General features: G+C 37.7%; 1 protein-coding gene across 16 annotated transcripts in view; it reads left to right on the top strand.

Moving 5' to 3' along the window:
- Positions 1-13,260, top strand: part of DLC1 (DLC1 Rho GTPase activating protein) — a 465,100-nt gene that overhangs the window by 255,166 nt on the left and 196,674 nt on the right. For 10 of the 16 annotated variants that reach the window (XM_021077719.2, XM_021077717.2, XM_021077718.2 and 7 more), the window contains one exon: positions 10,216-10,249. The exons of the other annotated variants lie outside the window; for them this stretch is intronic. In XM_021077719.2, coding sequence (XP_020933378.1) covers positions 10,216-10,249 — 34 coding nt within the window. The remainder of the gene's footprint in view (positions 1-10,215; positions 10,250-13,260) is intronic. 16 annotated transcript variants of the gene reach the window in all.

The following is a 13,260-nucleotide window of genomic DNA, read 5'->3' as shown; positions in this document are numbered from 1 at the left end:
GAAGGCTCAGAGTTCACTGACCTACTTTGAAATGCAATTTTCTTGGACTAAGTTAGACATTAAAGATACACCAGTGGTTCTTAAGACTTTTTCATGCAGAGTTCCCGTTGTGGCACAGTGGAAACGAATCCAACTAGTATCCGTGAGGATGAGGGCTCAATCCCTGGCCTCTATCAGTGGGTTAAGTATCTGGCATTGCTATAAACTGTGGTGTAGGCCCCAGATGCTGCTCGGATCTGGCGTTGCTGTGGTTGTGGTGTAGGTCGGCAGCTGTAGCTCCAATTTGAACCCTAGCCCGAGAACTTCCATATGCTGCAGGTGTGGCCCTAAAAAGCAAAAAGGAAAAGAAAGGAAAGGAAAGGAGAGGAGAGGAGAGGAGAGGAGAGGAGAGGAGAGGAGAGGAAAGGAAAGGAATTCCTCATGTATTATGTATTCCTCATGTATTCCCCCTATATAATGTCCTACACAGAGAAAGGGAGGCAGGAAGAGAAACGGAATTTTCATTCATACTCATAGAAAGAAGAAAGGAATAAAGTGTACCAATCAGAGTTCCAACAGGAAATAGAAGGAATGCTTAAAATAGGATCATATGGGGAAGGTGTCCTCACAAAGGGAACATTTACAAAAGTGCAAAGGACAATCACAGGGGTTAGTGCCATAACCCGGGAGGGCTTAGTCCTAGCTGAGCCATCACCACCTCAAGGCCCCAAAGAGAAGTGAACTGTTAACTGAACCCAGAGGGACAAAGTTTTCAAAGTCAGCTGCTTGAGAAGAGCAACAACTTTGGGTAAAAGGACACAACCAGTTCAAGGCAACTATGCCATATGGGATCCAGGGGAATACATATTCCTTCCTCCTTTGAAGGTGGTCTGGGACCAATATCCAGCATGGGAAAGGGTTTCCTCCACACCACCAAGTAATTCTCCATACGCCGCCTGGGTACCCTACCATTCAACTCTATTCTGACACTATCCAATGGGAGAGAGCACCAGATCCCAGGTGTTAAGGGCTCAGTAACAAAGACTGCCCCCTGCCTCCCCACATCAGATGCCAGTTGCAAGCCCAGGTTGTCATCTGTGCTTCAGACCAATCGGTTATAGACTGAGGACTCCCTCCTTGGTTTGGACTAAGTTGAGTGGCTTACATAACTCAGAGAAACACTTACCAATTATACTACCAGTTTATTATGAAAGACTATAACTCAGGAATAGCCAGATGGAAGACATGCAAAGGGCAAGGGTCAGAGAAAGGACTAGGAGATTCTATGCCCTCTCTGAATGCACCAGTCTCCCCAAATCTCCAGGTGTTCATCAACCCAGAAGCTCTCTGAACCCTGTTCTTTGTTTTTCATTACATAGGCATGGTTGATTAAACCATCGGTCATTGGCAATTGAACTCAATTCCCAGTCCGTCTCCCCTCCTAGGAGGCTGACTGGCATCACTGTTAGCCAGACCTCATCCCTTATCACTTCATTCACAATCAAAAGACACCTTTATCGCTGTCCTAACTTAGGAAATGCCAAGGGTTTTAGAAGCTCCATGCAAAGAGCAGAATAGAAAACCAAAGATATATACATAGATATATAGATATAGATATAGATATATACATCTTATTATAAATAATAATATCACAGCCTTATATCCCCTACAGGGCTCCCCATAGGCCCGACCGACTCTGAAGCCAGGGATATGGGATGTTAGAATGGAACCCATGCAAAGTGGTCCCATATAAATTATCATCCAAACTAGGACACTTTTAAGGGCTAAAGGAGTTGTTAAAATTAATTGTAATTACTTCAAAAAAAGAAAGAAAAGGGAGTTCCCGTCGTGGCGCAGTGGTTAACGAATCCGACTAGGAACCATGAGGTTGCGGGTTCAATCCCTGCCCTTGCTCAGTGGGTTAAGGATCCGGCGTTGCCGTGAGCTGTGGTGTAGGTCACAGACGCGGCTCGGATCCCGCGTTGCTGTGGCTCTGGCGTAGGCTGGCGTCAACAGCTCCGATTAGACCCCTATCCTGGGAACCTCCATATGCCGCGGGAGCGGCCCAACAAATGGCAGAAAGAAAGAAAGAAAGAAAGAAAGAAAGAAAGAAAGAAAGAAAGAAAGAAAGAAAGAAAGAAAGAAAGAAAAGAAAAGAAACATGCTGCCCAAAATTACATAACTGTTGTTGATTTTTATACAATTCAATAAATGGCCGGCATCACTATCGCAGGAAAGCCCCTACTACTCTATACATTCTGTGGTAGAACTGCTTCACCTCTGCTTCCCCTCACATCTCATGTACACACGTCACATACACATAGTCTACATTTCCCTCCTACCACATCAGACTGTGTATCTTGCAGGCTTCAGCAGGCACCAGAGCACAAATGACTGGTAAACAAGGACTAGTAGGGCTGCAACACCTAATTCTTCCATCACCACCTGAAATCCTGAACCACTTGTGTCTGAGTGTACTTTGTTAAACCAGTAAGCAACCTGCATGCTGTTCTTAAAAGAGAGCTTTTTGTTAGATTATATCTGGAAAGGGTCAGGGAAAGAGGCCATTGATCACTGGTTGCCTTTCAGATATAACCATACACTAAAGTAAGAATTTTGTTCTCTGCACATGTATCTCACACACTACTTGATAACACAATAGAAGTTGGAAAGGCAAACTCACCTAGACTTGTATTAATATAACTATTCATAATTCTGTGTCATAAAAAAGTGAACCCAAAACATGCTCTTACAGTACAATCCAGCAATTGCACTCTTTGGTATTTACCCAGTGGAGGAGAAAACTTAAATTCACACAAAAATTTGCACACAGATATTTATAGGAGCTTTATTCATAATTAATTGCCAAAACCTTAAGCAACCAAGATGTCCTTTAGTAGGTGAATGGATGAAAAAAAAAAGTATATGTATCCACACAATGGAATATTATCCAGTGCTAAGAAAAAAATGAGCTACCAAGCCATGAAAAGAAATAGAGGAACCTTTAAATGGACATTACTTAATGAAAAAAGTCAATCTGAAAAGGCTGTATTTCTATATGATTCCAACTATATGACATTCTGAAAAAGGCAAAACTGGGGCAGTGAAAAATCAGTGGTCACTAGGGTTGGGGAGGAGAAAGGGATGAATAGGCAGAGCATAGAGGATTTTTAGAGCAATGAAGCTGTTCTGTATGATATCATAATAGCAGATACAAGTCTTTATATACTTGTCCCAACCTATAGAGTAGATCACACTAAGAGTAAACCCAATGGAGTTCCCCTTGTGGCTCAGTGGATTACAAATCTGACTAGTATCCATGAGGATGGTGGTTCAATCCCTGCCCTTGATCAGTGGGTTAAGGATCTGCTTGCCATGAGCTGTGGTGCAGGTCACAGATATGGCTTGGATCCCCCTTTGCTATGGCTGTGGCTATGACTTAGCAGCTCCAATTCAACCCCTAGCGTGGGAACTTCCATATGCTGCAAGTGTGGCCCTAAAAAGCAAAAAAAAAGAAAAGAAAAGAGTGAATCTGAATATAAACCATGGACTTTGCTAATAATGTGCCCATGTAGTTTCATCAGTTGTAACAATTGTGCCACTCTGGTGGGGGCTGTTGACAACAATGAGGCTATGCATGTATTGGGGCAGGGGATTTAGGGGGAAACTCTATACCTTCCTCTCAGTTTTGTTGTGAACCTAAAACTTCATGAAAAATAAAGTCTATATTTTCAATGAAAGAACAATGACTGTCAAAGCTAGAGAGACACTTGGTAAACCAAAATAGATATCACATTGCCAATCAGACACAGCTTTTCAATGAACGTCTTTGTTCAGATGAAAGCAAACAGAAATCATTGGCTGGTTAACAATATCACAGACTGGAATGATTTCAAAAGAGTCTTTAAATAGACATGGAAACAAATTCATTTTCCAATGTACCTTCTTTAATGTCTTTCATGTCTTCCTGTTGTGCATTGTCCCCACAATATGGGCTCTTGTGCTCGCATCTGAAACTGAAGCAGTTCCATCACTGAGGGACGTTTTCCTGTAATCTCTAAGACATCATTACCCATTCTGAACTTTCTCTGTAAAATATTTTCTGTGGAAATAAAAGTGAATGTTTTTAAGGGAAAGGAATGATTTACTTTGTCACTGATTCTTCCCATATTAGAAAAAGCAAATAGAGCAAATTCCTTTAGAACAAAATATTCCTATAGAACAGAATATTCCAGACACTTCTGTGTGATCATCTCTAATATTTGAAAACATACAAAAGAAGCACTAGCTATAAAGAGAGAAAACACACAATAAGTGGTATCATTTTGACACTTCGTGGAACCTACAAGTAGAATCCTTCAGCCTGCCATAGCTATCCATCATGGGAAGGGGTTGGATTTCAAATGGCCTTATTTTTTCTTTATAATATATACCTTCTATATTTTTGTTGAACTTTATAAATGCAATAATGTATAAACCGTACAAAACCTTGCAGCTTTCATTACATATGTAAATTTCTAAAATTTTGTATTTTTGTGTACAATTGTAAAGCTATGTCTTTATGACATCTTCATACAGAATCTTTCTCCTTTTAAGAAATATATCCATGGAGTTCCTGTTGTGGTGCAGGGGAAACGAATCCACCTAGTATACATGAGGATGCAGATTCAATCTCTGGCTTCGCTCAATGGGTTGGGGATCCAGTATTGCCGTGATCTATGGTGTAGGTCACAGACATGGCTCAGATCCTGCGTTGCTGTGGCTGTGGGGTAGGCTGACAGGTATAGCTCCAATTCGACCCCTAGCCTGGGAACCTCCATATGCTGAGGGTGAGGCCCTAAAAAGCAAAGAAGGAAAGAAGGAAAGAAAGAAAGAAAGAGAAAGATGAAAGAAAGAAAGAAAGAAAGAAAGAAAGAAAGAAAGAAAGAAAGAAAGAAAGAAAGAAAGAAAGAAAGAAAAAAGATAACTGAAAGGGTTTCTGCTCAACTAGCTTTTTGTAATAACTGGAAATTAGGGGATAAGTACTAACTACATTTTTTAAGGTTATTTACCACCGTAGTTTATTATAAGATATTGAATTTAGTTCACTGTGCTATATGGTAGGGCCTTGTTGTTTATCTCTTTTATATGTAGTAGTGTATATCTGTTAATCTCAGAGGGTCTTCTTTTTTTTTTTTTCCCTGTGCTATATACAGTAGGACCTCATTGCTTCTCCTTTCTAAATGTAATAGTTTGCATCTGCTAAACTCAAACTCCCTGTCCAACCTACTTCCTATCCCCTCCCTCTTGGCAAGTCTGTTCTCTATGTTTGTGAGTCTATTTCTGTTTTTAGATAGGTTCATTTGTGTCATATTTTAGATTCCACATATAAGTGATATCATATGGTATTTGTCGTTCTCTTTCTGACTTACTTCATTTAATATGATACTCTAGTTTCATCCAAGTTGCTGCAAGTTGCATTATTTCGTTCTTTTGAATGGCTGAGTAGTATTCCATTGTATATATGTACCACATCTTCTTAATCTGTTCATCTGTTGATGGATATTTACATTGCTTCCATGTCTTGGTCATTGTGAATAGTGCTGCTGTAAACATACAGGTGCATGTATCTTTTTGAATTATAGTTTTGTCTGGATACATGCCCAGGAGTGACATTGCTGGATCATATGGTAGTTCTATATTTAGTTTTCTGAGGAATCTCCATACTGTTTTCTATACTGGTTGTACCAATTTACATTCCCACCAACAGTGTAGGAGGGTTCCTCAAAGGGTCCTCTTAATGATAGTATTCTATCATTCTGAGTTCGAAACACTAAGAAAATAATTTACATAGCTGATGTAAATACATTTATATAATATATGTTATATTTATTTATATAAAATTATTTATATGACATGGTATATTAATAAAAAATAACATCTTAAGGAGGAAAAATTCTACTCCATTTTCACCTGAAATCATCAAGACGAAAATGGGTCAGTTAGAATGTTTCAATTGTCATTGTACTAAAGTGGATTCAGATACAACATCCATTACTTATGTTACCATTTATGTTAGCAGCTTCTGTGTAGTTGGTGTAAATTCCTAAAAGGTATCCAGCTGAAGTCCTTCTGTAAGTACAGAAAGCCATTCTAGCAACAGACCAAAAAAATCAACATATGTCTACAACATTCCGCACTGCACGTCAAAATCAGCATTTCCCCAACTAAGTTGCATATCCAAAAACATAAACAGACACAGAAACAGTCCAAGCTCCCACACACAGCATTAAAAGACCTCATTAAGAGAAAGCAAGTTGTATTCTTCCCTTTTATTAAAAAGCTTTCTCTTTAATTTTTTTTAATTCAGTTGTAAAACACCTTAACAAACCAACATAAGTGAAAATCTGTGCATGTGGAGAACTATTGGAGGGTGAGTACAGATGTAGAAAAATTTATTATCCTATCATTTGAATATCACATAGAAAAATAACAAAAGACTATGAATATGTTTTCTCTCATTTGGAAGTTATTAGCAGATTTCCCTTTGTTCCACTGAGAAATGAGAGAAGAATATATGAAGTTACAGCGAACCCATATGGCCAGCAGGAAAACCCCATTTAATTGCTTTATTGCCAGAAATGTTAAATCACTTCCTGAGGATACAGTTCAAATGAAACATATGGCAGCTATTAACAAAAATCCCTAATGAATTCAAAAATATGCTTTTTATGGGAGCTTTCTCATAAGCAACAGTCATACATGTTATTTAAACTGTATATACAAGTATGTACTTGGTATTTTAATCCAACAAATGTTTGATGGACACCTACTTTAAACCAGACAATACCAGCAGCTTGCATGAAATGTTTTTTCCCAAGCCCAGGAACATATATTAGACTGTAAAACCTCAGGACATGATTCCCAATCTAGCCATGCCACTTCTCAGAAGTCGAAGGCAAAAAGAAATCTCCTGAACAGCACTTCCTCCTCATGAATCCACTGCCCAAGAACACATTCCATTTCCACGCAGGGAAGCCCTAATTATTTACTGTCTTCCTACTCCTATTAATGTCACTCTTACTATGTCACACCGGTGCTAATCATTATCAATTAGCAACCACTGCCCAGAACTATTCTTTGTCTTTTCACACATTCTTCAGTTGGATTATGAATTCCACGAAGAAGTAAACTTTGCTAAGGGTTTTTGTATGTAGAATGATGTGAGCTATCTAATCAAGAATCAATAAATACCTTTCATTAATGGAAAAACTAAGTATCAGCATTTTTTAAAAAATTAAATACCTTTTTACCCTGGGAAATGTCACAAATGTAATCAATGTGAATCAATGTAATTCTTGAACCATTTTCTAAAGAGAAAATTCTCCCTCATTTCAAAGATAAATCAGTCAAGGGATATCCAGCTGTCATTACTACGTGGTTTTACTTTAAAAGAGAAGTTGTTAAATGTGGTGTATATTAAAATTTGACCTTCCTTTCTGCACATTATAATATGCCCATTGCAGTTATGTAATGGAATTCAGCTTTGGTAGCTTAAAGAATCATGCAGGATACGTAGGTGAGATTCTAAAGTAACTGGCATTGTCTACATGATATATTGGCTTTGGCTATATGGAGGCTAAAATAGATTTGTTTGATAAAGTAACTCGTTGATATCTTTATTAAATATTTACTTATACATGCTTGGTTATACACTTTGTAATCAAAGAAAACACAATATGGAAAAGGTCGGTCGCGGTCAATTTGTGATTTGGGGTAAGACATTCAATTTGTCTTAAATGCCTTAGCTATAATGGACAACTCACTTAGATGATTTCTAAATGCCTCATGCAGATACTCCTGAACAAGTACGTTGGGATCTAAGTGAACGTCTCCTCCTAGGGTCTCTCCAAATCTTTTCTCCTCCTTTGTTTCAAAATTCTCTGATTAGTATTTCAAGATTAGAGTTAATAACCCCAGAGGTCAGTGTGCCAGTGACTGTGTCCTGGCTTTCATTCCACACTGTGACCTCACAAAAGTTACTCTACTTTCTAAGGCTTTGTGGCGTTGGTCTGAGGACTGAGTGAGTTTATGCAGATAAAAGCTTACAGCTATACCTTGTGCATACTGAAAACCTAGTAAGTGTTAGCTCTTTGTACACTGAGGAACTTTCTCCATAAACATCCTTTAATTACCTATCACTGATGTTTACATTCTTGTCAATGAAAGAGTTTCTATTTTTGTTTTGTTATAAAAGCCCTGATCTCCAGTAAGGGATCAAATCGTGCTTAAAATATAATATATAGTATGGATTTAATTCCATTTTTAAATACTTTTCCCCAAAAAAACAAATAAAAAGTAATGAAACATTACCAAAACTGTAGGATGACTCTCTTGTCAAGGGAGGAAACTGTTTTACTGAAGTGAAGTAGAGTATCAGAGAAATACTTCTCGAAGCAACGGAAAAATTAAATGACACTGCTACAAAAGAAAGAATGCCGAGGAAGGTGTTTGAAGCTTCTGCAGTCCTTCTGATGCCCCGGTCTCTGGGCATAGTCCTCCGTTCTGCCATTAACCCACTGAGCCACAACAGGAACTCCAAAACTCCTCCTATGTTTTTAATGCATAGAAAGATTTTTCCCTTATTTGAAAAATTGCATTGGAGTTCCCCTCATGGCGCAGTGGAAATGAATCTGACTAGGAACCATGAGGTTGCGGATTCGATCCCTGGCCTTGCTCAGTGGGTTAAGGATCCGGCACTGCCATGAGCTATGGTGTAGATCACAGACCCGGCTCGGATCTGACGTTGCTGTGGTTGTGCATAGGCCAGCAGCTACAGCTCTGATTAGACCCCTATCCTGGGAACCTCCATATGCCACTGGGTGTGGCCCTAAAAAGACAAAAAGACAAAAAAAAAATGCATCAATCTCCAATCCTGTAAATTCCAAAAGTGAAGAACTCAACAGTAGTCAATATATCACAAAGACATAGGTGTCTTCATGCATGATACTTCCAGAAATGAAGATGTGTGTTATTTCTACAAAAGAGGTGCACATGAGCTTTCCCCCATTCGCTCTCTTTCTCTCTTATAACACACACATACACATTTGCAACAAAATTAATTACCCATTTGAGCCTACTTTTCTTACTTCAACTCTGAGGACTTGTCCCCTAAGAAAGGGAGAGAGACATTGCTTGCAGACATCTTTTGTGGTCAGTGGTTGTGGAGTAGCGGGCATCACATCCCAGTGGGTGGGATAGATTTATTTAAAAAGTTCCAATAAAAGTTACTACCTTCATGCTAACTGTACTCTGTACATGAGTAACTGAGGTGAATGGCAACCACAAGTTAACTTTCTTAGTTGGTTTTAGGGTATCCACAAGGAGTAAACTAGACTATTCTACTTTAAAGTCTGTGAAAACAGGTCATTCTGAACTCTATTTTTTAAATAGCAGTGAGAGATAACAGTTCCTGGGAACTGAACTTCCAAATCTCTCATATCAGTAAATCAGCCCAGTGGCTCCATAGCCATAGTAACAAAGAGTAAGAGCAGCTCTCTTTTCCTAAGACCTCACATGCTTTACAGAAGCTACTACGTTTAGTCCTTTCAGCAGCCTTGTGAAGTAGCAGTATTTATCCCCCTTTTACAAAGGAGAAATCTGAGCCTTGAGGAGACAGGGCAGAGATGTGAAAGGCCCACACACTGACCAAACAATTTGCTTTTCCTGCCTCCCAAAATAGGACAAAGAAATGGAGCTACAAAAATTTGACTCAAATTCAAAGGTGTTTTTAGTTTCTTCTATTGCCAGTATCTTTTAAGGGTAAGGCGAGTCTGATTTCAGAGAAGAAAACAATTACATGATTGATTTCTTCATCAATCACACATTGATCATATATGTGATCATACGTATGATCAAAGTGTGATTACACAGTGATTATAGCTGGATCCAGTGACTTTGCTGATAGTTCCACAACTTTCTTTCTCTTTTTCCAGCTTTATTGGGGTATAATTGTCAAAATTGTAAGACATTTAAAGTGTGCATTGTCGTGATTAGATATATGTATACCTTGTGAAAAGATCCCTCCTTTAGTTAATTAATGCATCCATCACCTCACACACTATCTTTTTTTTTTTTTTGATGAAAATCTTCGAGTTCTACTCTCCTAGTAAATATCAGTTATATAATGTAGTGTTATCAACTGTGATCACCATGCTTTACATTGTGGCTTTTTTTTGTTTGTTTTGTTTTTTTTAGGCTATTCCAGGTATTTCAGAGAAGGAAAAGGCTGGTAAGTTGACATTGGTTGTGTTTTCACTTCTGTCTGTTTTAGAATAAAATTCCATCTTCATACAGACATTTCATTAAATATCTAAAATGTATACATCTCGTTGAGTCTCTGGGCAAATGTTATTTTTGAATTCCTAAAAAAAAAAAAAAAAGTTTTGCTCAAAATGAAAGAAAAACGGCTTTCTAATGTAACATTACATCCTGTTAGAATAAAATGTGTACTTCTTGTAGCCTTAATTGTAACTGCAGCTACAACTTTTTTTCCTTGAGGAAAAGAATTAAATGCTGTTCCGTTTACTGAGAAGTGGTCTTTGGAGATCTGTTGTTAATATTGTTGACCCTCCATATCCAGGGAATCTGAATCCACAGACTAAAACAGAGGTCAAAAATATTTGAAAAATAAACCCCAAAATTCCAGAAAGCTCCAAAAAACAAACCATGACTTAGCCACAAAGGTGACCAATTACCTATCTTTTACCTTGCACTAGATATTATAAGTAATCCAGAGATGGCTTTAAAGTATAAGGAGAATGTGTATAGGATGAATGGAGGTACTGTGCCATTTTGTATAAAGGACTCGAGCATCCATGGATTTTGGTACCCACCAGGGAGTCCCAGAGCCAATTCCCTCCAGATACTGAGGGATGAATGTAATTATCAAGATTTTTTTTTTAATCTTAGTAGTTTATTTAGTACCACTAGAAAAAAAGATGTACTTGTTTAAATCTGATGCTATACCACCAAAAAATCAAATTGTGAAGAAATACGTATAGTTGTATTAGAGAAATAATACAATATTTTTCTATGTTCTGTGCTACGATTATTACTATCAACAGTATTATGGGAAATGGATAATTAGACTGGGATTGGTGGAATCATGTGCTTTTTAAAATCCTTTGATCTTCTCGATATTGTCTTGTGTTTTCTGTTTAAGACTAATCATCTTTTTAGAAAAGTGCTTTACCAAACTTGAAGAACATCACTTAGCTCTTAGACGTGTATGGGTTTTTAAGTTTATAGTATCATCTAAAAGATGTCATGACTTCAAGTGACTTTACACAAAAGCATTAGAGTTTGTCTGATAGGATTTTCATACAAGAGATGTTCTCTTTCAAATTCACTCATCTGAATTTTACTGGTCGTAAACAGATTTCACACACAAGTTTTTGTCCGTCCGTGAGCTGAAGTGTTCTCTTTTGTTTCAACTGTGTCTGGCTTCTTCTCTCTAAAATATTGAAAGGTAACCCTTCAGAATAGAATGAAAATATTGAACTGGCATCGTGGGTCAGTTCAAGAGAAAAACTGCTCAATTTATTGATGGAGTTGTATTACAGAAATTAATCATGTACCTTAAATAAATTCAAATGACCATTCCAGAGCTCTAATGCCTTCAATAATAGATGCATTAGCTATCTTCTTAGAAGTCATAAATGGTTAAGAGAGCATTTGAATCACAAAGAAAAAGAAACAGCCAAAATTGTGCTCTATCTTTGCTTGTGACATTCTCCGTGATTTGCAAGATTAGCTGCAATTTAAACAAAGTGTATAACAGAGCAAAGTTGTCATCTTGTTCCAGAAAATCAGCAAATTCTTTCATACCCTAAGGGGAAAATTAGGATGTGAATTCTTGGCTGGAGGGGAAGAGGGAGGAGGGATGGAAAGGCAAAGAGGGACTAGAGAAGCAAAGAGTTCTTTTTTCCTCCTACCTCTCAAATGATGTCCCTTTGATAGGGAGAAGCTCTTGGGTTCATACAGCTTCTCTTAAAGATATTTTTATTAAAACAAAGAGCTATTTAAACAGAGAACATAACTATAATGCAACCGCCACTCTTTATTACAATCCCGGAAATTTTCCTCCTCAAGAACAGTAACAACAAAAACATGAAATTGTCGCTATTTAATGATTTCTTTGGGTCATACCTATACTGCTGGGACTCAAAGTTTAAAAGCTGATAAATTCCATTCGCGGAAATTCTGCAAGGGGTCTGTGAGAGGTAGGACCCAGCAGTTAATGTATGCAACCTCCCCAGGCTCTTGGATGCCTCCTCTCAGACGGTTAATCTAGGATGGGCTCTTTGAGCAAAACGTGGCTTCTGTTTATTAAAACATTAGAATAATTAGAATTGACTCCAGGATGGATTTTGATTTAGATTTCTTAAGAATGTACTGATTGTTTTAAGAGGAAATACAATTTTGTTTGACAATGTAAATACAAAAAAGAAATGATCTTTTTTAAATCAGTGAATTTATGTGTCAAGGTAAAGGTTTATGCTTGACTGGTTACAGTCAGTTGGTTACAGATTTGCCAATTTGAAAGAAAATATAATTTATTTCAAAAAATTTTAAAGGATTGTAACAGTCTAATCAATCTCTTATATTTCCTAAAATTTGTCATGCCACGTTTAAAATATTTTGAGTGTTTTATATACAAATGTGAATCTTTTTATTCCTCTTTATGCATCTCTATTTTTAAGCTCTGCTAGACAGAGGAATGGCAAGGAAGGCAGAGGACTCACTCAATCTTCTGGGGGTTAATTGAGCCTTTAAATAGGATTAAGCTTCATTCCCACCCCTCAGGCCTGTCATTTTTTTTCCCTGTCTTGCTAAATGAATGTAGCCTATTGTTTCTTATTAAGAAAGTCTATTTTAATCTGTGTGACCTCTCCTCCAAGCCAACTGGAACCAACTCCACCAGGCTTTGCGAAGCTCTAAACAAAATCATTTTGGGAACATTCCATTAATAATTCTTGAGTTGCAGTTGTACTGTTGTCCCCATGTGTCCTTTAAGTAGCCATCTTCTCCTCCAGTCCTGTTGCTATGTAAATACAGCCTAGTGGTTTCATTCTGCTGTTTGTCTGCCATCTTGGGATGGCAAAACTCTCCAACTCAAGACAGTTTTGAAACAGCATCCCATTGGTTCATTTATTCCACAGATGCTTATTGAATAGCAATAAATATTAGGCATCAAATCTAATAGATTTCATTGAGGAAGCAATTATGAACAAAGTATGG

Source organism: Sus scrofa, chromosome 17, assembly GCF_054392235.1.
Source record: "Sus scrofa isolate SSC_HxYL_T2T_F1_AM1 chromosome 17, Sscrofa_HxYL_maternal_Yorkshire_Landrace_v2.0, whole genome shotgun sequence".
NCBI lineage: Eukaryota > Metazoa > Chordata > Mammalia > Artiodactyla > Suidae > Sus > Sus scrofa.
This window is presented reverse-complemented; position numbering and strand designations above follow the sequence as displayed.